Source organism: Pan paniscus, chromosome 12, assembly GCF_029289425.2.
Source record: "Pan paniscus chromosome 12, NHGRI_mPanPan1-v2.0_pri, whole genome shotgun sequence".
Taxonomy (NCBI): domain Eukaryota; kingdom Metazoa; phylum Chordata; class Mammalia; order Primates; family Hominidae; genus Pan; species Pan paniscus.
The window spans coordinates 105950858-105977312 of NC_073261.2; the positions used below are offsets into that span (position 1 = coordinate 105950858).

General features: G+C 52.0%; 1 protein-coding gene across 15 annotated transcripts in view; it reads left to right on the forward strand.

Annotated features, from left to right (window-relative positions):
• The window catches only part of HS1BP3 (HCLS1 binding protein 3), a 174696-nt gene that overhangs the window by 72835 nt on the left and 75406 nt on the right, over positions 1 to 26455 (forward strand). For 4 of the 15 annotated variants that reach the window (XR_004669733.3, XM_034952674.3, XM_034952679.3 and 1 more), the window contains exon 7: positions 17284 to 17460. Coding sequence is in view for 13 of the 15 variants with exons in the window: in XM_034952674.3 (XP_034808565.2) it covers positions 17284 to 17460 (177 nt within the window). In the remaining 2 variants the exon portion in view is untranslated. Of the gene's footprint in view, positions 1 to 17283; positions 17461 to 21830; positions 25192 to 26455 lie in introns of those variants that run through there. The other 11 variants (XM_034952673.3, XM_034952672.3, XM_034952675.3 and 8 more) reach the window with 9 other exon arrangements.

The following is a 26455-nucleotide window of genomic DNA, read 5'->3' on the forward strand; positions in this document are numbered from 1 at the left end:
ATCCAGCCCCAGTGCCGGGGAGTATAGATTAGACAATACCCCCTCATACTTTAATCTGCTGCTCCAAGAATGCGACCTAGCCTGAGGTTCAGAGGCCTGGCAATTCCAGCTCATGCACCCGGCCTGAGTTGGTCTGGCCTCTGCTTGCCTCCATCTCTGGACCCTCTCTCCCTCCCAGGCTGCAGCCACAGACAGGCACTCTTACGCTCCCAGATGGCGGTGCTGGGAGGTGCCCCTCACCTTGGGCCTGGAGGCTCTTTCTTCCTATGCCCCTGGTGGAGCTGGGGGGACACCTCCAAGCCGCTAACATGTCACAGGAAATGCAGGGAGACAGGAAGATTGCATGGTCTAGAACTTCTCTCTGGGAGATCGCTGCACCTGTTTCAAAGGAAGCCCTGGACAAGGCCCTTGGGGTAAAACAACCCCAAGAATCATGCTCTGCCCCAGCCAATGGTTGGGAAGCTTTTTAAGGAGTCCAGGCCTGCTAGCCTTGGGTCTTTCTGAAGGGCTGGGTTTGGGCTGGGACTGAACCTCCTGGGTCCATCAGGAGGGTCCCCCTTTCCCACCCTCTCCCCACTCAGCTCCCAGGCCCTCCCCGATACGGAAATATTAACTCAATTGTACATGAATATCAGTGTGTCATGCCCCCAGTCCTTAATCTCCCTGGAACCCCAAGTCCTTCACTTGCCCTGGGCCACCCCACATCTCCATCTAGGCCCAGTGACAAGCCCTTGTTTACTCTGAAAACCCAACTCAAACGGCAATTCCCTTGTAAATTCTCCCATAAATATCCTTGTAAATACTCTTCCCAGGTAAATTCCCAGGGCATTCCCAGGAACCATCCATCCTAGACATCCCAATGGGAAAAGATTTGTAAGTGGGAATTCTGTTCCCCATCATTTGTTTGCCACTGACCAAGAGGATATGACTAGGTGTCCTTCAATTCTTAGAAAGCAACTGCTTCTATACGTAACCAAAACAGAAACAGAAACTTCAGCCTGCATAGTCCCTCTGGTGATAAGTTCAGCTTCCGGGAGGCAGGCAAGACCCAAGAAATAGTGTAGACTCAGTGTGATGGGTCAACTTCCATTTCTGTTGTGGAATAAAAAGTCCCTAGATTGTGGGCCCCATTAAGGGTACCATTCAAGGCCTCCGTCTCTCACAGAACTTCTGGGGGTAGCAGTATTTGTTGGCACCTGCCATATGCCAGGCACTTTACAGTACAATGAGGGAGGCGATCCTGTTCCCACTTTAGAGAGAAGGTCGTGTAGCTAGAATGTGGCAGATTCCAGCCCTCCTCTGATATTTTCAGGCTCTAGACTAGAGCCTCAGGGAGGTCTCAGGCCAGAGAGGAGATAAGACTGCAAAGCATGGAAAATGGGACGCCTGAGCTAAGCCCTCAGTGGCAGGAGGAGCTGTACTGGGCAGGCTTCTCAGAGGAGGTGAGGTTCCGGCTGGTTCTCTGAGGACAGGAAAAGAGGAGGAACACATAGAGTCCATGTGAAGGAAACAACTTAGGCAAAGATTGAGCAGAAAGAAACCTCACATAGCCGGGTGCAATGGCTCACACCTATAATCCCAGAACACTTTGGAGGCCGAGGTAGGAGGATCACTTGAGCCTAGGAGTTCAGGACCAGCCTGGACAACACGGTGAGATCCTATCTCTACAAAAACTAAAAGAAAATTAGCCAGTCATGGTGACATATACCTGTAGTGCCAGCTACTTGGGAGGCTAAAACAGGAGGATCGGGAGATTGAGGTTGCAGTGAGCTGCGGTCGTGCCACTGCACTCCAGCCTGGGAGAGAACAAGACCCTGTCTCAAAAAACAAAACAAAACAAAACAAAGATGGAAATGGGTGGGACAGGTTTTTCAGGTCCCCCTCCCCAGCCTCTTTCCCCCATTGCCTGTCAGGAACTTCTCAAGCATTCATTTTTATAAATAGCTACCTTTTAAAAAGCAACTCCTCATCTGTGGGTATCAGGGCCTAACAGTCACTCACATTGTAAATTAATTTCCCAGCTGCTCCTGTCCTCCCTTGCTGGGGTAGCCTGAAGGGGTGGGGTGGAACCAAGGAGACAGAGGAGTTGCTGCCAGGCCCCCGTGTGGAAGAGCCCAGGCACATGGGCCAGGCCCGTGGATAAGGAATGCCGGGCCTTGAGGCACAAACCTGGAGAGGGGAGGAGGCAGGAGGCACACTGTGGCTTTCTCCCCAGTGCCTGCTCCTCACCTGGCATGCGGCGGGGCCTCCAGGGATGCTGCAAGAGGGACTTACTACCCTTTGGGAGTCTAAAATATGTGGGCAGAGTGTGGCTGGGCAGCCAGGGAACTGGGCTGCATGTTGAGACCAAACAGCATCTTAGAGTGTCAGAGCTAGAGAGGAAGGGGTGGGCCCTTTTTGGTGTTTTCTGATTGTCAGAGTCAGCTGATGGGTTGAAATAAGCCCAGGAGGCTTTGGACTAGGGCTTCCAGGCTCAGGGATTGACACTATGTGTCTCTGGCCTTCCTGTCCCTAGCCCTGCCTGTCCAGGCTGCGGCCCTGATTCAGGTAAATGTCCCACCAGGCTCCTCACCCTTGGAACGAGGCCTAGAGCTCAGCAAATGCTTCCCTTGAGGGTGTGAATGGCCACAGGACAAAACTCCAGAGCCCATTGTTCCAAAAGTTCCAGAGAAATCCAAACAAATGCCCAACAACAATATGGGGGTGAGTAGCAAGTGCAGAAAAGTCCCGGGCTTTGTCCTTAGGCATCCAGACGTTTACGTTGTCTGCATTAATGAGCTAGGAAATGGTTCTTTTTACGCCAGTAATGACAACCACTCCTGTGTTCTCATTTAATCCTGGCAAAAACCAAGTAAGGCCAACATTATCATCCCAGTTATGCAGAGGACGGGATTGAGGCTCCAAGAGGACCCCTGATTTCCCCACAGTTCCACGGTTAGTAGATAACCATGCTGGGACTTGAACCCAGGGTCCCGACTTCTCTCCTAGCTCAGTTCAGTGGATCTGCTGCCCTCATCCAGGGACAGGATTGGCTCCCAATGTGGACACAGCAGATAAGGAAGCAGACCCCTGTGAGGTGTCCAGGAGGCCAGCCTTGCCCAGCACTGCCTGCCCGGGTGCTGTTGGGAGAAGCCAGGTGCCCACTGAGTGGGGCTGGCCAGGTCACTGTCATCTCATCCACGGAGGCTGACCATGCTTTCTGCTATACAGTCACTCATTTCTCCTGGCCATGCAGCACTCATTCCTTCCCAGTGATCCCCTGGCCCTCCAGGGCTCTGAAATGAGGTATGCCCCAGGTCTTCCTCTCCCAGCTCAGCTCAACCTTGCTTGCCAAGCCTAGGGCCCTTTGCAGTGGTGGGAAAAAGGAGGCAGCCATGGATAAGACACTTGCAGAAAGTTAGCAATTGACTGAATCTCCTCAAACACTACAAGATTTTCATGGGCTAATATCTTTAGCAGAAAAAGAAAAATTGCTGAACTCATAAATTGTGATTTTGCATGCTCATCTATTTCCAGAGCGCCTTGCTAGATAACTAAGAGCTTGTTCTTTGATTATGGCCATTTAGTAAATGGGATCTAACAGGCTTGTTTTGAGTCTCACGAGCCTTGCAGTTTGCTCCAAGAAGCTGTCTGTTCCAGCGCTTCCATCTGGCAGATGGCCTCACTGTGATGCACTCAGAAGTCAGGAGAACCGCAGCATCAACAGAAGCACAATTAATCAGTGCAATTGTTTTCCCTGCTGTGAACATGACACTTCCCTGGGTTTTTGAGGGCAACCCACACAGGAAGGACCTAGTTTTGCATTCTCTATGGCATTCAAAACCATGTTGAGTGTCCAAGAAGCTTTTGTTTCTGACATTGGTCTTCCTGTTCATTCTCTATGTCCCTGAAAACACTGCTGCAGCCACCAACCAGGCCACCATGCAGGGCAGCAAAGCGCTTGGCCCTCCTTGTCCTGGTGGGGATGGCGGTGTTGTGTCTCACAAGGAGCCTGAAGTTACCTCGAGGTCAGCACTGATGAATGGTCCTGACCGGAGGCTGTCTGCATTCCGGGCTTTGCTAATTGTTATTTTTATGAGAAAATTACTTGTTTTTGTTCCTTGCAGACCAGAAGAAGGAAAACAACTTAAACTAGTAGCTGAACAGGAAGGGGAAGCCCATAGCTCCCTAATGAGATATCAGCTGAGAGCTGTGGATTCATGGAGCCTCTGGAAGCAAAGGCCCGGGAGGCTGCGACTCCTTTAGAGCTGTTGGCCCAGTCCGAGCCAGGCCTTTTTTGGGAACCTGTGAATCTCAGGTTTTCAGTCTACAAAATGACAACTCAAAACCTGCTGAATTATGTGAGCCTCGGGATTAAAAGCAGTCAGGGGCTTGGGGGGTCTCCCTGGGAAGAACAAGTAACAAAGAGACTCAAAGTACCACGGGTTGTGGTGGAGACAGAGGACCCCATGGTTAAAGAGGAGAGGGTGGTTTAAACACAGAAATTTATTCTCTCACAGTTCCAGAGGCCTGAAGTTCAAAACCAAGGTGTCAGCAGGCCCATGCTCCCTCTGAAGGCTCTCGGGGAGAATGCTTTGCCCCTCTAGCTTCTGGAGGCTCCGGGCATGTAGACCTACCCTAAATCCAGAAAAGTCTCATCCCAAGACCTTCAGCTTAATTACATCGGCAAAGACTGTGTTTCCAGATAAGATCTTGTTCCCAGGTACCAGGGGTTAGAACTTGGACATATCTTTTGGGTGGACACCATTCAACCCACTACAGTGACATTTACAGATTCTAGGGATTAGAGTCTGTTATCTTGGGGGTACTTTTGGTAGTATTCTGCCTACCACATTCTCTATGTTGTGGTGGCTACCAGTAGGCTGTGGCCCTGGGGACCACAGAGTGATGGGCTATGCTGGCAGACAGGAAGGCTGCCCAGGCCCCTCTGCTCCCATGGGGCTTGGCAGGGAGCAATTAGACGTGCAAGGAGCACAGCTGCAGCCCTGGAGCAGGGGCCACCTGTGTGCCTGTCCACAGATTCCTGAGCAGGCCCAGTGACCCCCAAACAGATGGGAAGGACAGGCTGGGAGCTGATCCCCGAGCTCCAGTACCCTGAAGAGACAGGAGGAAGGAGCCTCTGAAGATTACAATAATCACTGCCATTTATTGAAGACCTTCCATGTTCGAGGTACTTTTCTTCATTGTGTAACTTAATCCTTATAATAATTCTAACCATTTTACAGATAAGGATAGTGAGGCTCAAAGAGCTTTCATAACCTGACCGAGATCTCACAGTTGAGTGAGAAAAAAAAACAAAATAAGAACTCAGGTTGGTTGGAGGACAAAGTCCTTGGTTTTTCACGACATCATGCTGTCTCTCTGTATAACAAACTTAAATTCTAAATCACCAGCATAGGGTGGAGTAGGGTACGGGGAGAGGACTCCAGAGTCCTGGGGCTACACGAAGACCTGAGTCAGAAGTCTCTGTAGCCCCATAGCCTGTGTCATCAGGGACGGAGGAAGTGTTCTGATACGAACAGAGGAAAAATGGCCCCAACCTAGAAATCTTGGTGTTCTGGGTTGGAAGGAGGCAGCAGAGCCTGGAGAGAGCCTGAGCAGAACTACATGAGGGGTTGGCAGCAGAGCCAGGCCTGAGCCCTGCTTCCCAGCCTCTCCCCTGGGCCTGCCCTGCCCCTTCAAGGAAAGACTTCAGAACCGAGCCAGCTCTTGAGCCATCAGAAAGGAAAGAGTGCAGGGGGTAAAACCAAAAGCCTCGGTCTCAGTCCCAGCCCTTGCTCTTAGCCCTGTGACTTTAGATATGACTCAACCTCTCTGAGCCTGGAGTCCTTGGAAATAAGATGAGGCAAGAGGAGAGCAGGCCCGCAGGGATCTGAGAGAAGGGGGAATCTCCATTCCTGGCCTCGGTGCTCCGGCCTGCTGGAGAAGAGCAGGCAGGACCATGTCACCTGAGTGGCCTGCATTCTGGCCCAGCCCTTTGGCAGTGGCACTGGGGAGATGGCAGGCTCTATTTCGAGCTCGTGAAGTGGCACCTGATGTGAGCAGGTGGACCTGGGGCACTCAGCAGGCTCCAGGGAAAGACTCCCAGGGGAAGCTCTGGTGAGCATGGGCCCAAGGCAGGGGCACAGAAGTACCCATGGGCCAGGATGAGGGCCCCAGCAGGTCCAGGAGGCTGGAGGGAGTGAGCAGTGGGAAGATCTCTCTCTGCTGCTGTCCCTTCTCCTCAGGAGGACCAATCCCAGGCATCCGAGGCATGCTGTTTTTCCAACCGATGGCGCCAGTCTGTTTGGCCAATGACCTTTGGAGGGAACCAGGGCAATAAAGTTGGAAATGCCGAGGCACAGGAAAAAGGACACAAAGTCGAACAATGTGGGGAGTGTTCAGCAGGAAGAGAGGGAACAGGCCCGGGCTGCCTCGCAGGCCTCTGGCTCCAAGAGCCTGGAGGTACATGGGGTGGCCCCGGGGCTCAGGCTGTGCTGTGAGGGAGGGGCCTCTGCTAGGGCTGGGTCCCCAGCCTAGAGCTTGCTCCCCAGCCTAGGCCAGGGTGGAAAAACTCAGAGGGAGCAAGGCTGGGGGAAAGGCCTGACAGAATGGAGTGCAGCCTAAGGAAGGGGGTGCTGGGGTACCATCAAGGAACAGCCAACTTCAGACTTGGGCCTTCAGTTTTGTTTTTTCCTTTAACCGCAAAGTCTAGCAAACACTAAGCCTCAAGGCCTGGGCTATGTCTCAGAGCAGCGGAAGAAGATGGGGACCCTGTCCCAGAAGCCAGACCCTCCCCAGTGTCCTCACTGCCCTGTCATAGGTCTTCCTCTTCTCTCTCCCTGAGTTCTGCAATCCTTCCCAGCCCTCTCCTGGCTCCCTAGTGCCTGTAGGATAAAATCCAAGCTCCCAGCCGGCATCTGAGGCCTTCCATGACCCTGCCCAGGGCTTTCAGGCCTCAGCCCGAGAGAAGCAAGCCAAACAGTGACCCTTTATGCAACAGACCCTGCTGCCCTCCTGGAAGTCACACCCCCAAACTTCTCCAGCTCAGAGAGCCACTTGCTCCAAGCCTCCAGGCCTTGCTGGCTTGTTCCCCTTTCTGAGACACCGTTTCTTCTCCTCCTCCCCTAGCAGAATCTTACTAACACCTGGGAACTCACTTGGGCAGTTCTTGGGAACCACCCCTTGCTCTGTCAGCCTGGGTAGCCCCAAGATGTCCTCCATGGCCATCCTAGAATTATCATAAGGCGATTAGACATTTACCCATCTCTCTCCCACCATCCTGAGCTCTTGGGGCTGCAATGGAGGCTCTCTTTTGTCTTTATACCCATGGCCAAGTTCAGCTGCCAGGCGACATCGAGTACCAATGAGCCCAGCAGCTAGGAAACACATGATCAGCAGGACTGACAGTGGCCCTAGGGTTCAGCCGCAGCAAGCAGGTGCCCAGGGAGCATTTATGAGATGCATGAGCCCAAGAGCTCAAGTTCAGCAACCTGACGGCGATCATTTGAAGGCCACAGAATGGAAGGAAGGTGTTTTCCCTGCTCTAGCGTTCTATAAAGTTGGAAAAATGTTTACCCCAGGAGTCAGGAGATAGTGCTTTAAAACAGAAGCGGGACTCCATATTCTGGTGTCCCAGCCTAAAAGAAGGGGAAAAAAAACTCTCTTTTCAAACATTTCCGTGAGAAGAGGGTGCTGAGGATGAGAGGAGTAGGCTCTGGGGTGTCAAAAGCCCCGGAATTGCTTGTGGCCAGGGTTAGGGGAGTGGACTGATTCAGGTGGGAGCCGGGTGCAGCCCGTTGCATAAAGGATCAGTGTTCAGTTTGCTTCTCTCAGGCTGAGGCCAGAAAAGCCCTGGGCAGGGCTGGGGGCAGCCCAGAGGGACTCCTGTGAATGACCAGGCAGAGGGTCCTGATCCCAGGGAAGGAGACTGTCTGGGGCTGGGGAGCAGCACCTGCCTGCCTTTTCTGGAAAGTAGAGAGAGGCGGGGGGGCAAATGGGAAGCAGGGCAAGGTTCAGGGAATGTGTGAGGCTTGGGCTTCCTGGATACTGTAGAACTTAGCCCGACTCCAAGGGCACAGGCCAATGGTTGGGAGACTCACTGGGATCAATGGAGTCGGAGGATCGGGAGGACACTGGGAACCAGTGGGGCTGGTGACCGAGAGAGGCATGGCTGTGGGTTTGTTGGTGGACTTAGGGGAAGGGTTGCCAAGTAAAATACTGGTTACATTTGAATTTCAGATCAATGAATTTTTTTAGCCTGAGTATGTTTCAAATATTGCCTGGGAAATACTTAGACTAAAATAAGAATTTGTTGTTCATCTAAAACTCAAATTTAGTTGGGTGTCTGATATATTTATTTGTCAAATTTGGCCACCCTATGTAGGAGTCAGCCTGTTCTGAGAGGCAGCCACAGTCTGTCCACAGGCCCAATTACAGCAGACGTTTCTAAAACAACAAAAGCCCCAGCAGCTTGCACAGAAAAACAAAATACGTAACTTCCTGAGGACACGTTATTGTCTGAAGGTGGAAGTCTGCGATTTTGAAGGAAAAAACAAAAAGTTTTCTTGTAAGGAAGAGTGAGTCACAGACAGGCTGAACATGTTTCTCTGCCTTTTGGGGGTGGTGGGACATGGGCCTCCCTTTCTCTCTCTCTCTCCTGCCTCCATTCTTTTGGCTACCCTGGAACAAGGCCCAGGCAGGCTGGGCTGGGCTGCGGCTGAGCTGTAGGGCCACTGTCAGTCCTGCTGATCATGTCATTCCTAGCTGCCGGGCTCATTGGTGCCCGAAGTCGACCAGTACTCTGCTTACCCCAGAGAGTCTCCAGCCCACTGGGACCTCAAGCCACAGACCAGGCTGTGGGCTAAGCTTTGGAGTGACCAAGACGGCCTCGAGGGCAATCTCCTTGCCAGCAGTAGAGAGGATGCTGATGCTCCCTTGGGAGGTCCCAACTGAGCTCTGGGGCTCAGAGCTGGGAGAGGCTGCCAAGATCTGCCTGTCCCTCATCAGGTGGGAACTCTTCGAGATAAGCACTATGTCTTATGGTTCTCCATCCTGTCCCCAACACAGGGCCTGGCCTATCACGGTGAGTGTGGAATGGGATGTGGCCTGGGCAGCTGCCCAGCCCTGGGCCCTGAGCTCCTTCCAGGAGCTGCTGCCACAGACAGGCAGATGTGTCAGCATGGCTGGGCCATGGCAGGCCTGGGAGCCTCCTGATTTGGTTCCTGTCACCTCCTCCCTCACCTCCTGTCTAGTCCCCAGACAAAGGGCCCAGTTACAAGCCACAAGTCTGATCCTGTTGCTGCTCTGCTTAAAACCTGGCAGGGCTTCCATCTCACCCCGAGTGAACGCTGAAGCCTGACGGCGGCCCAGGCTTGGCCCCTTCCTCCATTACCTGCCCGGCTCCAGCTCCTAGGAACCCCCACCACGTGCTGACCCTGCTCTTCTTGCTGTTCCCTGAACAGACTGGGGTTTCTGCACTTGCTGCTCCTTTTTCCTAGAATGTTCTTCCCCAGGTAGCCACGGGACTCCTTCCCGCCCTCCTCTAAGTCATTCCTGACCACGTGTGAGACTGCAGCCCCCTACCCCCCACCCCTCAGCACCATCTTTCTCCTCCTCTGAGGCTCTTTCTCCTGCTAGAACTGACTTGGGTTTGTGTCTGTCTCCGGCTAGAATGGCCCTGAGTATAGGGATTCATTTCTCTTTTGTTCTAGGCCCTTAGCTTCTAGGACAGTCTGGGCAGTCAGCAGGTCAGGGGTGGTGGCGGTGGTCCTGAGGCACTGAGCGAGACCAGCCCTGGAGGAGCAGGTGAGGAGGGGGCTGGAGCTGCCCTCCTAGGGGACTGACTGTTCAAATGACCTCCAGAGAGCCCTGGTGACGTTGAGTTCCCCCTCGGTGCTGGGGGCCAGCTGTGGGAGCCACATCTGCATCATTGGAACTCATCTCCTCTTTCTTGAAGCTGCTGCAAACTTGGGGTCAGGTTCCACTGGCACGGAAGGGACACTGTGGGTCCTAAGGAGAGAAGCTCAGCTACTCCCTGGGACTGGGGTGAAAGAGCAAGGTCACAGGTCAGAGACTGACCTTTCTAGCCTGCGGTCAGTCTTCTGGGCACAAAGGCAGCCTCTCCTCTGTCTGCAGGAGCCTGGAGACTGTCTGGCCCCACGACATTCCAGGCATTCTTTGGGGTCCTAGTGGCCGGGGGCTGTGTCTGGGGGGGAAGTAGGTCTTTATGCCAGTGAGGAAGTGTCTGGCTGATCGCAGACCCCTTTGTTTGGCTGCCAGCACCACGTGCCTTCCTCAGGCCTCTCTGTCTTAACGAACTTACCAGCAGGGGTGAGGGTGGGTATGGGGACTGGGATACTTGGGGCCGGGCCCTCCTGTGGCCCTGCAAGCACAGAGCCCCTTGATTCCCCAGCGTCTGACTGGCCTGGCCTCAGGCAGCCCAGCAGGAATCAGTGTGAGGGCAAGGCTGAGATGCCCCCAGCTTCTGCCCCCTTCTTCTAGAAGCAGCACCTTACAGGGAATGTGGCTTGACCAGTGGAAGGAACTTGAGTCCGGGGGTCACCCATATTGATGTGAGTCCCGTGCTGCTGCCACTTACTAAGGATGTGACCTTTTCTCAGTAACATCAAGTCAACTCCCAGGTCTCGGTGTTGTCGTCTGTAAAACGAACTAGTAATATTCATCAGATCGTGTTCTTGACAGATTAGATGAATCTGTGTGATGGCGAGCAGGGTGGCTTCTAGCACATGCAGGCACCCAATACCCATGACTTCCATGGTGTCAGGAGATTCTGAGAGGGGGACAGAGTAGGAGAAACTCAATCCTTGTTCTCAGGGGTTCAGGGGCTAGAAGGGTAGTGAAGGGACCTCTAGGAATGGGAAAAGAGAACCTGTCGGGGGCCAGGCGTGGTGGCTCATGCCTGTGATCCCAGCACTTTGGGAGGCTGAGGCAGGCAGATCACCTGAGGTCAGGAGTTTGAGACCAGCCTGGCCAACTTGGTGTAACCCCGTCTCTACTAAAAATACAAAAATTAGCTGGGCATGGTGGTGTGTGCCTGTAATCCCAGCTAGTCGGGAGGCTGAGGCAGGAGAATCGCTTGAGCCCAGGAGGCAGGGTTTGCAGTGAGCTGAGATCGCGCCATTGCACTCCAGCCTGGGTGACAAGAGCAAAACTCCATCTCAAAAAAAAAAAACAAAAAAAAAACCCGCGACAAACTCCATCCCTGGCCTCACAGCTGCCTGTCGCTGCAGCCAAGAGAGAAGTGCCTAGAGCTAGAGCCAGAGTGCAGGTGGCCAGAGTGAGCAAGTGATGCCTGCTCCTCCTTGTCTTCCTTGACCAGAGAGCCAGGGAACAGGAGACCCAGTGTGACTCTGAGGGCTTCGGACCCACAGGTGCTCAGGCCACTGGGGCAGAAATGCTGAGAGCTGGGAGTCACCCCACCCGGACCCACATACTACAGATCCCTGGGCAGTTCAGAGACTCAGCTGGGAAGGAGTCAGCCCAAGCAGTGTCTGTGTCTCCCTTAGAGCTGTACCCCGGCACAGGCGGGGGTGATGGGCAGTTATAGGGGAAACATCTTGAACTCTACTGCAGGGGAATAAGTCTGGCTGCCAAAGGAAGGTCTCCCCAAGGAGTGAACTCCCTGTCAGTGCCGGGATGGGGCAGAGCTCGTGAGTGTAACAGGAGCTGCAGAGCCTCCTGACCTGGGAAATGAGCTGGGAGTTCCTAAAGGGGCAGGGTGGGCCGTTTGCTAACTGCGACCTTGGTGGAGTTTGTTAAGCCCTTTCCTCATTAGTGAAATAGGGTCGTCATAACTACCATACCAGGAAGCAATGCGTATGTGGTAGCTAGCTTGGAGCGCTCAGCCATGAATGATGGCTGTTCTTTTTCCATGGAAGCCTTGGCCTGTGAGTCAGCACATTCCAGTTCCAGCCCTGACTCTACATCCATCTCACTGCGCAGGCTCCAGCAGGGCTCCGGCTCTCTGGGCTGCTGCTGCCCCACTATATCCTGAGAGGAGTGACAAAACCTTGCTCTGACCTGCCTGGTGGCTTTGGCTTGGCCCTGGAGAGCCCTGCTCCCTGTTGGTGGAGCAGGATCAGAGGTTCCACATTCATCTTCCAGTGGGATGAGTGCAGCTGTTATTAGACGTACCCTAGCTGCAGGGTGTGCTGACTGTCCCACGGGGTGGGGTTGGCCTGCCCGGGAGGGGCTGTCCCCACCAACACCCTTTCCTAGTTTGTGGGAGGCTACAGATGCCTGCCAGGGTCAAGCTCCAGAGGAGATCTCCTGGGTATCCCTGGGTCAGGGTATAGCAGGTGGCAGGGAGACCCACTCTGTCGAGATCACTAATTGTGGAGAGGGTCTGGCGGGGGACAGGGGATGGCATTCAGAGTGGTCCCTAGGCTGTGTGGGAAGTGGACAGGAGGGTCAGGAAGCAGGGGCCATGGAAGTGCCTGGTCCATCTGGTGGAGGAGCCACAGTCTTGGGTGAGAGCAGGCTGTGGGCGACACGGGGGCTGCTGCCCTGGGTGAGTGTGCAGCAATTGCACCCTGGGTATGGCCTCACCCCATTTTATCCCCTATACACAGCCTGGCACTGAGCTGGGGGCTAGCTCTGCTCTGGGCCTCCTAGTCTTAGGTCTTTGCTGGCTAACTGAGCCACAATTTTGTGTCTTCCCACAGAGACTGTTGGACCTGCTGCTGGGAAGAAGTGGGTAACCTGCTCTCGAGCTCCAGCATTTGGCAGGTTAAGGCCATGATCCCAGTCTGGGCTGTTGCTAATGTCCCTCTCCACTTCCTGAGCCCCCAAAGAACAGGGCAGAGCCTGCAGCACGATGCCTACTTGTCTGCCATGCAGGAGGAAGTGATCAAGGGAGGCCGATGCCACCCTCTGAGTCCTGGTGGTGGAAGTTCTGCCTCTGTAGGTGCCTTTTCCATACAGTGTGGCAGTACCTCCATTCTCAGTGAGGAGTGACCCATAAAATGACTCTCCAAACACAAATAGAAAGGCTATTTCTGGGCCGGGTATGGTGGCTCACACCTGTAATCTCAGCACTTTGGGAGGCTGAGGCGGGCAGATTACCTGAGATCAGGAGTTCGAGACCAGCCTGGCCAACATGGTGAAACTCCATCTCTACTAAAAATACGAAACTTACCCAGCCATGGTGGTACATGCTGGTAGTCCCAGTTATTCGGGTGGCTAAGGCATGAGAATCACTTGAATCAGGGAGGTGGAGATTGCAGTCAGCCAAGATCATACCACTGCACTCCAGCCTGGGGTACAAGTGAAACTCCATCTCAAAAAAACAAAAACAAAACAAAACAAAACAAAAAACCAGAAAGACTATTTCTGGAACTAGAAAAAGAATAAAGTGATAAGGAGTAAAGAAGAGATCACAGAAGGAACTGGCTGGTCACCAGCAGCCCTGAGGGAGCCCAGAGCTGGAGGGTGGGCCAGCTGGGGCCACGGAGGCAGCTTCTGCTCCACGTGATGGAGGCTCTGTCGGAGTCACAGCCGTCCACCCTGCAGTAGACCGCCTGAGAGGTGGTGAGCTCCCCGTCATGATGGGAGCCCAAGCTGGGACTGGAAAGCACCTGTTAGAGAGACTAGAGGGGTTTCCAGCCTGAGGAAGAGGACAGCAGTAGACAAATTCTCACATGCTCTGTTGGCCCCAGATTCACTCCTTCGAGGAGCCTCCAGAGGGGCTGAGCAACAGTTCCCATGTTCACTCTGGACCTGCCGTCCTAGGATCCTGGGAGCCCTCCTTTTCCTATTCCCGTCCTCCTGGCTCTCCTCCCAGCTGATTAATAATATTATGCATGCACAACTCATCACGTGTGTCACTGCTGGGTGAGACTACACTAAGTGGTTCCATTGCCCCGAGCTTCTCAAACTCTAACAGCGGAAAACCCCTTGGGGTCTGATTCAGCAGGTCTGGGGTGGGGCCTGAGACTCTGCATTTCCAACCAGCTCTCAGGGGATGTCGATACCGCTGGTCCATGAACCACACTTTGAAAAACAAAGCTGTAGCTACCAATGAGAGCCCTCTGGATTCTACTGCCAGGGTGGAGGGGTGGGCGAGTGTGAAGAAGCCCCCTGTGCAGGAATGGCAAAGGAATGGACTTAGTACTGGTGAGCTTTGTGAAGCAGAACGAAGTCCAAATCTGCCACTCTCCATCTCGGGGACCATTCCTCGTCTTCCCTGCTTGAGAAGCATAAGCCTGTGATAGGAGGGCAGCTCCACCGTGGTGGACCTCCCCCTGCCCCTCCACACCTGGCCCCAGGAAACTGCTTTTGCCTGTAGAAGCTCCTTATTGAGTCTGCGGACCAGTAGTGGCCCCATCAGACCACAGCTCATTGCAGGGGCCAGGCTGGGCCCTCATTGCTGGGGGTCTAACCTGAGGAGTCCCTCCTCCCCACCCCTGTTTGGCTGCTGACCACAGAGGCAACACCGTGCAGTGGCCTGCACTGGGAACCAAGGGCCTGTGGCCCTTCCCTCTCTGGGCCTCAGTTTCCCCATCTGTAATGTGTGGGTGCACTGGAGGCTGTCTTAGATCTGGCTCTGCAACCACTGGTTCAGCCTTCTGGGGTTCAGAGCAGGTGAGGATGCAAGGACATGGGGGAGAGGTGAGCATGACGAGTAGCCCCCAGTGGCCTGAGCAGGGCAGGCTGGCTCCATGAGGATGCACACACCTTCACAGTCTCTCTCCGCACTGAGGGTTCTCAGATATTTTTAGGAAGGTTGGAGCCTCCTGGGCTGTGATTCATTAATGCAGCTGACGAAGATCAGCATCTTTGGAAATCGCAGTGGGAAGTTGAGAAGGTTCCCAGGTACTGGTGTCGCGTATTGGGGAGCGGGGAGGTTGGTGGAGAGGGAAAGTGAGGATACATGTATGGGAGTGGATAGGTATTAGGGATAGAGAAAACCAAAGTGTTTTTCTTTCTCTCACACACAGCTCAACACAATGCTTCCGACACCAGACGTGTGCGAGTTGTTTTCCCGCCACCAAGGAACTCTCCAGCAGACACCAGCTGCCTGCCTGTCCTCGCTTTGAATTCAATTCTGACACTATCCCCCTGGAGACAGCTTCTAGTCCCACAGGCTAAGGGCTCAGTCCCACAACACTGCCCCCTGCTTCAGAGGCCAATCGTGCAAGCCTGCATTGTGGCTTTCGCTTCTGATTGACTGGCTGTAAATCATGGGTTCCTGTGACCCCCTCTGCAGGTTCCATTAATTTGCTAGAGCAGCTCAAAGGACTCAGAAACACTTTACTTACATTTACCCATTAATTATATTTTACTTTTATTTTATTTTTATTTTTTAGACACAAGGTCTCACTCTGTCGCCCAGGCTAAAGTGCAGTGGAGTGATCATAGCTCACTACAGCCTCAAACTCCTGGGCTCAAGTGATCATCCTGCCTCAGCCTCCCAAGCAGCTGGGACTATAGGCACACGCTACCACAGCTGGCTAATTTTGTTTATTTTAGTAGAGATGGGGTCTTGCTATGTTGCCCAGGCTGGTGTCAAACTCCTAGCTTCAAGCATTCTTCCCACCTCAGCCTCCCAAAGTACTGGGGTTACAGGTGTGAGCCACAGTGCCTGACCTACCCATTGATTATAAAGGATGTTACAGAGGAGTCCAATGAACAGTCGGAGTTGAAAGAGATGCCTAGGGCGAGGCATGGGGAAAGGGGCGTGGAGCCTCCATGCCCTGTCCGGGTGCATTCCCTCCCAGCACATCCAAGTGGTTAGCAATCCGGAAGTTCCCCAAACCTAGTCCTTTGGGGTTTTTATGGAGGCTTTATTACTTCTGTATGATTGATTAAATCATTGGCCATTGTTGATCAGCTCAACCTTCAGCCTCTCTTCCACCCCAGGAGGTTGGGCGCTAGGGTTAAAAGTCCCAACCTTCTAATCACGTCTTGTTCTTTCTGGTAATCAGCCCTCATCCTGAAGCTATGCAGGGGCCCCCAAGTCATGAGTCACCAGTCATCTCATTAGCATAAAAAAGATACTCATCACTCTGGCAATTCCAAGGGTTTTAAGGAGCAGTGTGCCGGAAACCAAGAAGACAAAATATATATTTCTTATTACATCACAGTATCACAGCAGGGGTCCTGGGAGTGTGCATTTTGAGACGGAGGGGCTTGGTGCTCAGGCAGGACCATTTGGCCACAATAAAATGTTCCAAGTGTTCTGGAAGAATGCTTGTGCGTGCATATGCATATGTGTGGAGGCATGTGGGTGTGTGTGTATGTGTGTGCAGGTGGGGAGGGGTTGTATGTGTGTGATGGAGGGAAGCCAACAGAGACATTGTGGCATCGTGGACCAGCCTCTGGGACTCTTGTGCTCTAGCTCAATAAATATCTGTTGAGGCCCTACTGTGGTCAGGCATTGTGAGGCCCATTTATTTACTGCTCTTTTGTCTATTAACCCATTTGTTCTGCAAATGTGTATTGGGCAGCTGTTCTCTGCAGGCCCTGAGTCAGCTGTTGGGGACAGAGAGGAACCAGACACAGTGCCTATCCTCAGGGCTCTGCATGCAGTGGGAGAAAGGGATCCCATGTGCCAGCTCTGAGCTGCAGGACAGCGAGGGCACCACAGGAGAAGACTGGGGAGCATCCCCAAGGAGTGGGCACTGGGCAGGACCTGCAGGTGTGACAGAGAATAAGCAAACCACCAGGCAAAGGCACAGAGGCATGACGAGGCAGGCATGTTTGGAAAGATGGCACAGAGGAGTCAGTGCAAGTCTAGACCTGGAGAGACCTGGGATGCCAGCTGGGGGTAGGGTGTACTGGCTGCTCTCTCTGAATTCACTGCTGCCCTCTGCCCCTTGTGGGGACTGAAGAGGCTCCTGTTGCCCCAGGGTCATTCTCAGACCCTGCTTTCCCTTCCTCTTCTTTCTCATCACCATCACACCCACTCCCTTCATTGCTGCTCCCACCCACAGTCCCCAGGGAGGCGTCAGTTCCAGGGACAGAACAGCGTCCTCAGCTACTCTAGGGGCACCACCGCTTTGGGACCTGCCTGCAGTCGGAGGCCATAGGGATGAAGTCAAGAGCCAGGCCTGAGAGTTGGAAGGCCTGGCTCTGCTTCCGACTCCAGTATTTTCTGCCATGTGACCTTGGGTGAGTCCCTTCTCTCTGGGCCTCAGTTTCCGACTCTGTCAAATGAGAAAACTGTCTACACAGGTGTGTGTAGACAACCATTTCTTCCCTGCCTGCCTCAATGCTAACATAGTAGAGGTCAAGTCATTTGATAAACACCAAAACACACATCTGTTCTTGTTATTCCTGCAGGACACTGGCTCATAAGGGATTTCAATGTGCACAGAGCAACTGCCTCCTCACCTCCCCACGGATTCCACTACAACCATCTAGGAGGACCACAGCAGCTTCGTCTAGCCTTCCCCTTCCCCCAGGACCCTGGGCTGGGGTGGAGGAGGAGGCACCACTGCAGATCCAGTATGGTGAGAGGTGAGAAAGCTGTTCCCCAGGCCTGGGTGCTGCCCCAGGTTCTGCCACCTACCCACCCACAAATGAGATAGTGGACCTGGCCATGTCCTGGTCCTCAGCCCTGGGACATGTACCTTCTACCAGCCCTGGAACCACCTTCCCCATTGCCTTTTGCTAGCCTGTGCTTAGAGTTTGCAAAGCTAGCCATGAGAGCCAGCCTGGCTGTGTCAATGTACAAAAGCAGCCAAATGTCCGTGGGGTCTGTGCCTCCCCAGCCCTGCTTGTATGTGCTGGGCTGCCAGATGAGAGCAGGTATGGTGGCTTCCCCAGGGTGCAAGCTGACTTAGAAACAGGTCACCTGGTATTCCTGCTGCTAAGGATTTAGAGACTCAGGGTGCTTCATTTCTCTTTCCCTAGAACAACCTCTGAACTGCCTTGTGACCTTTCAGGAGCTTATTCACAGCATAAAAATCGCAAGTGGTGCACAGCTCAGGTGTGAGGGAAGCCCAGAGCAGGCCTCCCTAGGCAGGGTGAGAAAGGCTGATGAGTGCCAGTGCAGTGCCTGGATGCAGAGGGGCTGGAGACAATGTCTGCCACCCATCTATCCATCCATCCATCCATCCATCCATCCATCCATCCATCCATCCATCCATCCACCCATCCATCCACCCACCCACCCACCCATCCATCTACCCATCCATTCATCCACCCATCCATCCATGCATCCATCCATCCATCCATCCATCTACCTACCTATCCATCCACCCATCCATTCATCCACCCATCCATTCATCCACCTATCCATCCATGCATCCACCCATCCACCTCCATTCATCCACCTATCCATCCATGCATCCATCCATCCACCCATCCATCTACCCATCCATCCATTCATCCAATCATCCATCCATCCATCCATTCATCCATCCACCCACCCATCTATCCACCTGTCCATCCACACATCCAACAAATACTCACTGCGTTCTTCTACAAGCACTGGGAGACCCTGTAGAAAGGACCCAATCCTACCCTTGAGGTGCTTGGGAACAGACAGATGCAGTGACAGTGGGAGTCAGATCAGGCCTCATGGGAGCTGGTGAAGGGAGCATTGTCAAGGGGTTGCAATTCCAACCTGCCTGGAGGTTTAGTTTTGGTCCCAAAGGAGAAGGTTTTTGAGCTGGCCCTGAGGGGAACTGGGGCTTTGTGGGGTGAGCTGTGCAAGAAGGATGGCAGCCCTCTCCCTCTCTGGCCCCAGTTCCTACATTGACAAAGAAGTTGGACTAGAGGCACTCCAGGGCCCACTGAGATCCATGCAGATACAGCAGACTTTCCTTCCTGCATTCACGCTCCTCATGGTGTGAGTCCTGGGTGCCAGCAAGCCCTGCTCTGCAGCCAGCCCAGCTTGCGATGCAGCACATCCAGGTCACACAGCAGCCTCAGGCACTTCTGCAGACCCTGTGTATCTCAACTTAGCCTCACGCTCCCAGACTGCCTCAGACCTGCCCCTGAGATGTGAGCCCAGCAGCACCCACCCAGCCAGGCCCTGCCCCCTCTGTGGTCATGGGCCCCCCAGTAGAGTGGCCCTCCCCTCCCACAGGCTTGGAGGGCTGAGTCTGTCTCTGGGGCCCTGTAACCATCTTGCTCCAGTGTCTCTACCACTGCAGGGGCATCTGCTTCCCATGCTGGAAATCAGCCAAGTCTCCCCTGTGCCACTGGGCCCTGTTCCTGTGTCTTCTCTGTCCATGTGGGTTTGCCTCCCCCTTGAAGGTAGAACTCACAGTTCTCCATCCCACCCTCTTCGTGCCAGCCCAGTGCCTGACACATCCCCTCCGTCCGTTTCTGAAGAGGGAAACTGGGCAGCAGAGGTGTCCCTGGGCTCCTTGCCCAAGGCTGTCAGCTACCTTGCAGCCCAGAACTGAGACGGAGGCATGATACCCCACTGACCTCAAAGATGCTCAATAAGGGAGGGTGAGGATGAATGAGAAATGAGGAAATGGAGGCACAAAAGTACCAGGTGTCCAAACAGGAGGCAGAGAGGGGCCACAAGCGGTTCAGCCTCCCTGGAAGCCAAGTAGGTGGTCCAAGCTCTTCCCCTCCCATCTGGCGACCCCTTCCATTACCTTCCCCACCCACCGTCAACGTTGCTGCCCAGAGCCCTTCAATGCTATTCCCTCTCCCACCTCTTCTCCTTCAGAACTGTCCTACACTACCAAATTATCTCATCTCCCCTCTGCACCCCCATCCCTGGCTGCTGGTGTCAAGAGGAAAGCAACCAGCTCAACTAAATCACATGGATACAGACGCAGTGAACAATGTCCAAGTGGGTCCTTGAAAAGTAGCCTCTATCTGGGGATGCTAAGTCTGGAGGGAGAGGGAGGTGCTCTTTCAAGGGGCAGCCAGCAGCCTGGTGCCCTCTGCTTTGCAGAACTTGGGATAAGGCAGAAACCCTGCCGGGTCAGACCAGGGCTCCTCAAGAGGCCTGGGGCTCACTTGCCCTCCTCAAGGCTTTGAGGACCCCTTGGGCAACTGCCTCTCCTCTTGTTGCCCTAAACCCACACCATCTTGGCACCTGGCCCCTGCAGGGTTCTGCATTCCTGAACCAGGAGAGAGCCATGTTCAGGAATGCAGGCTGACTTCTCAGCAGCTCTGCATCCATCACAAATAGCTGATGCTCTCCGAAGGCCTCTAGAAACCTGCAGAGCACCCTCCTTGCCTTTCTCTGTGTCTTTCCAGCTTTCTCAGAGGGACCCAAAGACTTCCAGAGGGGAGCTTTCCACTCCTGATAGTAGATAAAGGATGGCTTCTCTATCCCATCCAAATGCTATAGAAATGTACACGTGTGGAAATCCCTATCAACATGACAAAGAGTTCATCAGGGTCAGAGATTTGTGTTGGAAAATGGGAAGAGGATTATACTGAACTAATGACTAAGCCAGATCAAAGAAGTCACAACCTAAAAATGGCCCAGCAGAGATCAGCAGCAGAGTCTCCATAGAGGGTCAAGCCAGGAGGCCCAGCCGTCATCATTCAGAGTCCTAGAAAATGGAGAAAATAACCGCTGTTGGAAAATACAGGTCTTTGTCTGGAAGGCAGGACATCCTAAAATACCCTTATGAAATTTCGGAAGGCCAATGATAAGATCTTAGCTTCCAGAAAATAAAAAAAGAGGTCACTTGCAAGAAAAGGGAATCGCATTAGCATCAGAATTTGCATTTGCATCAGAATTTACAACAGCATAGATGCTAGAGGTCAATGGGATTAGAGAGAAAATGATTTTGAACCTTCAATTCTACAACTAGGCAAACTATCAATTAAATACCCTTTCAGACAAAGATTGTTTGAGGACATATTACATGCAAAATTAGAAAGGAATCTGAAAGACAGGAAGGCATGGGGTAGAACAAACAGTGGAATTAGCGCAGTGTGGTGCCCTGAAAGGAAATCCCAGCTGGGGGCTGCACAGGAACCAGAAAGCCAGTTCAGAACCTTCCCCACTGATTACAAATCTGGGTGATTTTAAGGACATGGAAAAGAAGAGTGTGTTTCTTCTTTGGATGAGAAATGAAAGGCAGAACAAGAAGGAGCCAGGAAAAAGAACAAACTGAACACGGCAGACATGGCCCAAATATGTACAATTTAAACTAAAATGCAGCAACTGATGGGTTTGAGAAGCTGATGGCGTGTGCAGTAAGAGAATCCCTCTGACCCCAAGTCTTGTGTCTTCTTCAAGCAGCCTAGGTTTAGTGACTTGAGAATACAGTTGCTTCTCTGAGGGGCCAACCTGGTACTGTTTTTGTAATCATAGTACTATAAGAGCTATGTTGAAATCGACCTATAGACAAAGCCCAGAAGTCATAGCTTAGAAATGCGGTAACCTTGATCATATAAAAGAAGTTAATAAAGTAAAAGAATTTGATAATATATTTGATAAAGTTGAAGGGTCTGATGATATAAAATAAGTCAGAACATAAACTCGGATTGATGAGAAGTGGAGGCAGAAACCATTTTCTTCTTACAGAATAGGCAGTCAGGACACATTTTGCAAAGCTGATGGAACAAAACCATACCAAGGTTTAAGCAAATTACCTAATGTTATAAGGATAACTAAAAGAACTAAAAATAATATAACAAAACCAGGAGATGAGTGAAAGCAAAGTGAGGAAGAAGTACACTAAATGTATCAGTTCTCATAGCAGGAAGTCAATAGAAACTGCCCAAAGTTAACAAACTGTGAAATAAAGATCTAAGCATATTCAGAACTATGGTACTAGAATAGAAATAGAAACAGTCAAATGGTTTCTTCTGGGTAGTGAGATGGGCATAATCCAGACTTACTTTTGATTTATTACCATTCTCTTCTCTTTGCATCTTTGTTTTGCACCTGTCTACAGCACTTTTACCTTCACACATAGACTCAATATATTGTGAAGTCTTACAGAGGAAGAACTGAGGGAAGGGGAAGGGTCTGGATGGGTGGTCAGGTATGTATGCAGAGGTGAAGTGGGGAAGGGGAGTGAGAAGTGGGATTCCATTCTCTCCTGTGGGTGTGTCTGGGAGTTTCTAAGATCAAGAAGCCCATTACATTATACCAAGGTCAGTGTTCACAGTAGGTGCCCAAAGAAGTTTCATAACTGGTTACAAGGAAAAGAGCTAAGCTCCTCCCACACACAGAAGGAAGAAAGGAAGAGGGAAGGAGGAAAGAAAAAAGAAGAAAGGGAGGAAGGAAGAGGCAGGGGGGTGGGGAGCAAGGAAGGAAGGAAGGAAACTCACCATATGTAAACCCAAAGGCTCTGTTGGGCTGCTTGCTCCTCCCTCTGGGGCTTTCGTCTTCATGGGGTCCTCAGGGTATGTGAAGGTACCTGATGCTACCACCTCCCCATGTGGGTACCCCTATAGTGAGGGCTGGCTTCATGCATGTGTGACCTGTGCCATTACCCAGGGCCTTACTCTGAGAAGGGCCACATATTGGATTAATGCTCTGCTGTCACCAACTTGTCATTCTTAATCATTTCTGAACAAGGACCCCACAGTTTCCTTCTGCCCTGGACCCCAAAAACTAGGCAGCCAGAACTGCCTACAGTGCTATAGTTAGTCTGATAACAGCCACCTGGCCTCTTAAGCCGTGGACCCTGCCCACCTTGGGCTCACTCAACAGAGATGAAAAAACAAGTCAGATAAAGGCCTTGTTTTGGAACAGTTCCTAGCGTCGCATGGGGAGAAAGTCAAGAAACATTAAGTGGGGATGATACCACAGTGAGCTTAGTGAGACAATGGTGTAAACATGGATTGCGAGGGAAGCACAGAGAACAGTTAGCGCTGCAGGCCCAAGACTAACACCTGTTCCATTTCAGGCCGAGGCAGGGAAAGGGTGTGTGAATGCACAGGAAAGTCAAGTTCCCGCATGGCAGAAGGGCAGGATGCTGGGCCAGGAGGAGCTGGAAAGGTGGCCACGGTGGGGCTAGGACCAAGCTAGAACGTTAGAGCTCTGTCCTGAAGGCAGTGGGTTTTAAGTAGGGGGTGGATGCAAGGATCATATTTTTGTATGCAAAGAAGCACTCTAAGGTAAATGTAGCCAACGGACAGAGGTGGAGACTCAAGCTAAGCCTTCTCAGTTCATCACTTCATATAGGGAAGACAAGGCACTGTTCCAAACCCTGTCTGAGTGCTTTTTTTTTTTTTTTGTGAGGTGGAGTTTCACTCTTGTTGTTCAGGCTTGAGTGCAATTGCAACCTCCGCCTCCTGGGTTCAAGCGATTCCCCTGCCTCAGCCCCCCAAGTAGCTGGATTACAGGTACCCACCACCACGCCCGGCCAATTTTTATAGTTTTAGTAGAAACGGGTTTTCACCATGTTGGCCAGGCTGGTCTCGAACTCCTGACCTCAGGTGATCCGCCGGCCTCGGCCTCCCAAAGTGTTGGGATTACAGGCATCAGCCACCGCGCCTGGCCCCTGAGTGCTTCTTAAGCTTTGTGCGTGTTTGTCAGACAGTGATGCATGTATGTCTGTGCTCACTGAGGAGTGTTCATATGCTGCATGAATGTGTGTTAGGAGCGTGTGTCAGGCTATTGAGACGCATGACCAGTGACCTCAATGTTAGCAGATCATTCTCCATGGATCTCTTGTGTTTCTGCACATCTTACAAGTGAGGCACTGACTGCTTTTTGTTCTGGACTGTCTTTTCGAGGGTGTTGTATGACGAAAAGCCTTGGTAGATAGAATTAGTGTCCTACTTCTGAGAGAAGGCAGGCATAGTTCCTGCTTATTATAAGACTTGGGAGTCCTAAGCTCAGAGTTCTTCCTCCCCTGTAATGTAACATAGATGTCATCTAATTCTCTTGACATCACTCGGTGGGAATTAGGGATCGGGGCCAGGCACTAAAATGCTGATACTCTGGTTCCTGGTATTGCTGTGAATACTAAACCATCCTTCATCCCTGACCCAGGAATCTCATGTCTTCCACCAGAATCCTCAAAACCACAGCACGTCAGTTTGCTAGCTTGCACAAAAGGTAAGATCTCAGACCATTCCACGTTCTTGACACTATGTTTGTAAATACGTGTGTTTCAGTGAATCTGGCTTTGACCACATTTGTATGTACATGGAAGGATTATAGGGCTGTGGTTGCTGTGGGCCAGGTTGTTTCAGAGTTTGTACATATTGGGAAACCAGCTCCAGGATGTTTGACTCTATATGAGAAAACAATGACAGTGTATTGATATGGGACTATACCAGCTACACTCTTTGAAAGATAGGAAAGAGATGGGGTCTGATGTGGTTTAAATGTGCTTCCCAAAGTTCATGTGTTGGAAAAATTCCCAGTGCAACAGTGTTGGGAGATGGGACCTTTAAGAGGTGATCATGTTATGAGGGCTCTGCCGTCGTAGATGGATTAATGCTGTTATTGCGCAGCAGGTTAGTTATCAAGGGTATAGTTAGTGATGGTGGCAGTGGGCTCCTGATAAAAGGGTAAGTTTGGGGCCTGGCATGGTGGCTTATACCTGTAATCCCAGCATTTGGGAGGCTGAGGTGGGAGGATCGCTTTAGCCTAGGAATTTGAGAGCAGCCTGGGCAACATGGTGAAATCTCATCTCTACAAAAAACGCAAAAATTAGCTGGGCATGGTGGCGCATGCCTGTAGTCCCAGCTACTTGGGAGACTGAGGGGTGGGAGGATCACTGGAGCCCAGGAGGTTGAAGCTGCAGTGAGCCATGATGGTACCACAAACTGCAGCCTGGGTGACAGGGCAAGAGCCTGTCTAAAAAAAAAAAAAAAAGGGTAAGTTTGGCTCTCTTCCTGTCTGTCTCACACACCCACTTACTTGCCCTTCTGCTTTCTGCCATGGGACGATGCAACAAGACAGCCTTCACCAGATGCTGAGCAGGTGCTGGGCCCGTGCCCTTGGACTTCCCACCCTCCAGACCATGAGTCAAATAAATTCCTTTCCTTTATAAATTATCTAGTCTGTGGCACTCTGTTATGGCAACATAAAATATACTAAGACAAGCACTAAAAAACATGGAGAGACAGATTTCCCCCACCACACATGCACCTGCCACCTAGGCTCATAGGGAACAATGGGTGCTCTGCCAAGTTCAGGAGCACTGGATTGAACTAGGTTGATGGGAGCGAGCACAGGAAGAGACCTATGGGGACCATCAGAGGTATAATACGAGGCTGGACTCTTGTAAAGGGGCCTTGCTTTGTGGAATAAGATCTTCTTTTCCACCCATCTGAAATCTCTGTCAACACCTGGCCCATTGGTATCAGACTCTGGGATTTAAGTCCCAGCTCTGGTTTTTGTTTTTTAAATTATTCTTGATATCTTTTCTCTAGGAGCTAAGCTTGAAAATCACCCTTCTAAAGTACCTATTATCCCTTTCCAGCCAAGAAAATGGCATAGGACACTCATAAATTAACTATCTTATCGAGAGATTAGAACAGGAGCCTGAGCCCATGCCCCAGGGATAGCGTTTCAGCCTCCTCCAATTTCCAGTTACGTATTTTGCTCACGTCTCTTGATCCAGTCGACTTGGTGGAAGGAGGGATTTGGTAGAAAAGAAACAACACCCAAGTACTGACTGCCCTGAGCACAGCACTGTGTGCTTTACCTGCATTCTCTTTTCTGACCCTTCAAAATCACGCTCTGTGGTCGATGCTACAGTCCCCATTCGAGAGGAGAAAGCTGAGGACTAGAGTTTGGCCATTGGTCCAAGTGCATACAGAGCAGAGCCCAGCAAGGGTGGGGGAAGAGGGTGGCAAGGACAGCCAAGACAGGAAGTGAGAAGAGAATTCTTGCTGTCAGAAGGTGCTGACAAAGCCACAGAGAAATTGCAAGGGCACCAGAAGGCTTTTCAGAGGAGGTCGAGGCACAGGTAAGGGGGAGTCGGCAGAAGGAGAGGGAGTGAGTGTTTTGAGAGGTCAGCAGCTGGAGTCCCAAACCCTGCAATGGATTGAGTTGGAAGCCCCTTAAGGCTGCAATTACAGCTACAGAGTAACATCCCTCTGCATCAGGCCCATAGGCTAGACATCACACTGCCCCCATTCCCATATCCACACCACTGCTGAAATCCATAGATGGGTCCACTGTGGCAGGTCGGCCGTGGAAGCCTCCCAGGCAGACAATGGCCTTGTTGCCTCCTCCCTGGCTTCTCTCAGCCTCTGTTATTAACATTCAGGCAGCTCTTCACACCATTCGTCGAAGGCCACGGAGGAGCTGAGATCTGATCTAGCCTGGCTGAGCTGCATTAAAATCAATTAAAAATGAGAGACAAGCCTCTTCTTTCCAATGGAAAAATCCACAGGAGCAAGAGAAAGACACACACAGCCCCATCAATCATTCCAGGCTCTGCTTTCCTTGGGCTTTTCTTCTCCACTAAACAGCTGCAGGACGAGCCGGCTGAGCAGAAAGGTCTTCTTGCCATGGGGCTGTGGCCAGCGGCTCCCAGACTGGGCCTCAGCTGCCAACAGGATGTGCCTGCTATCCTGTTGCCAGCCTGACTGCCTGGCAGTCTGACCT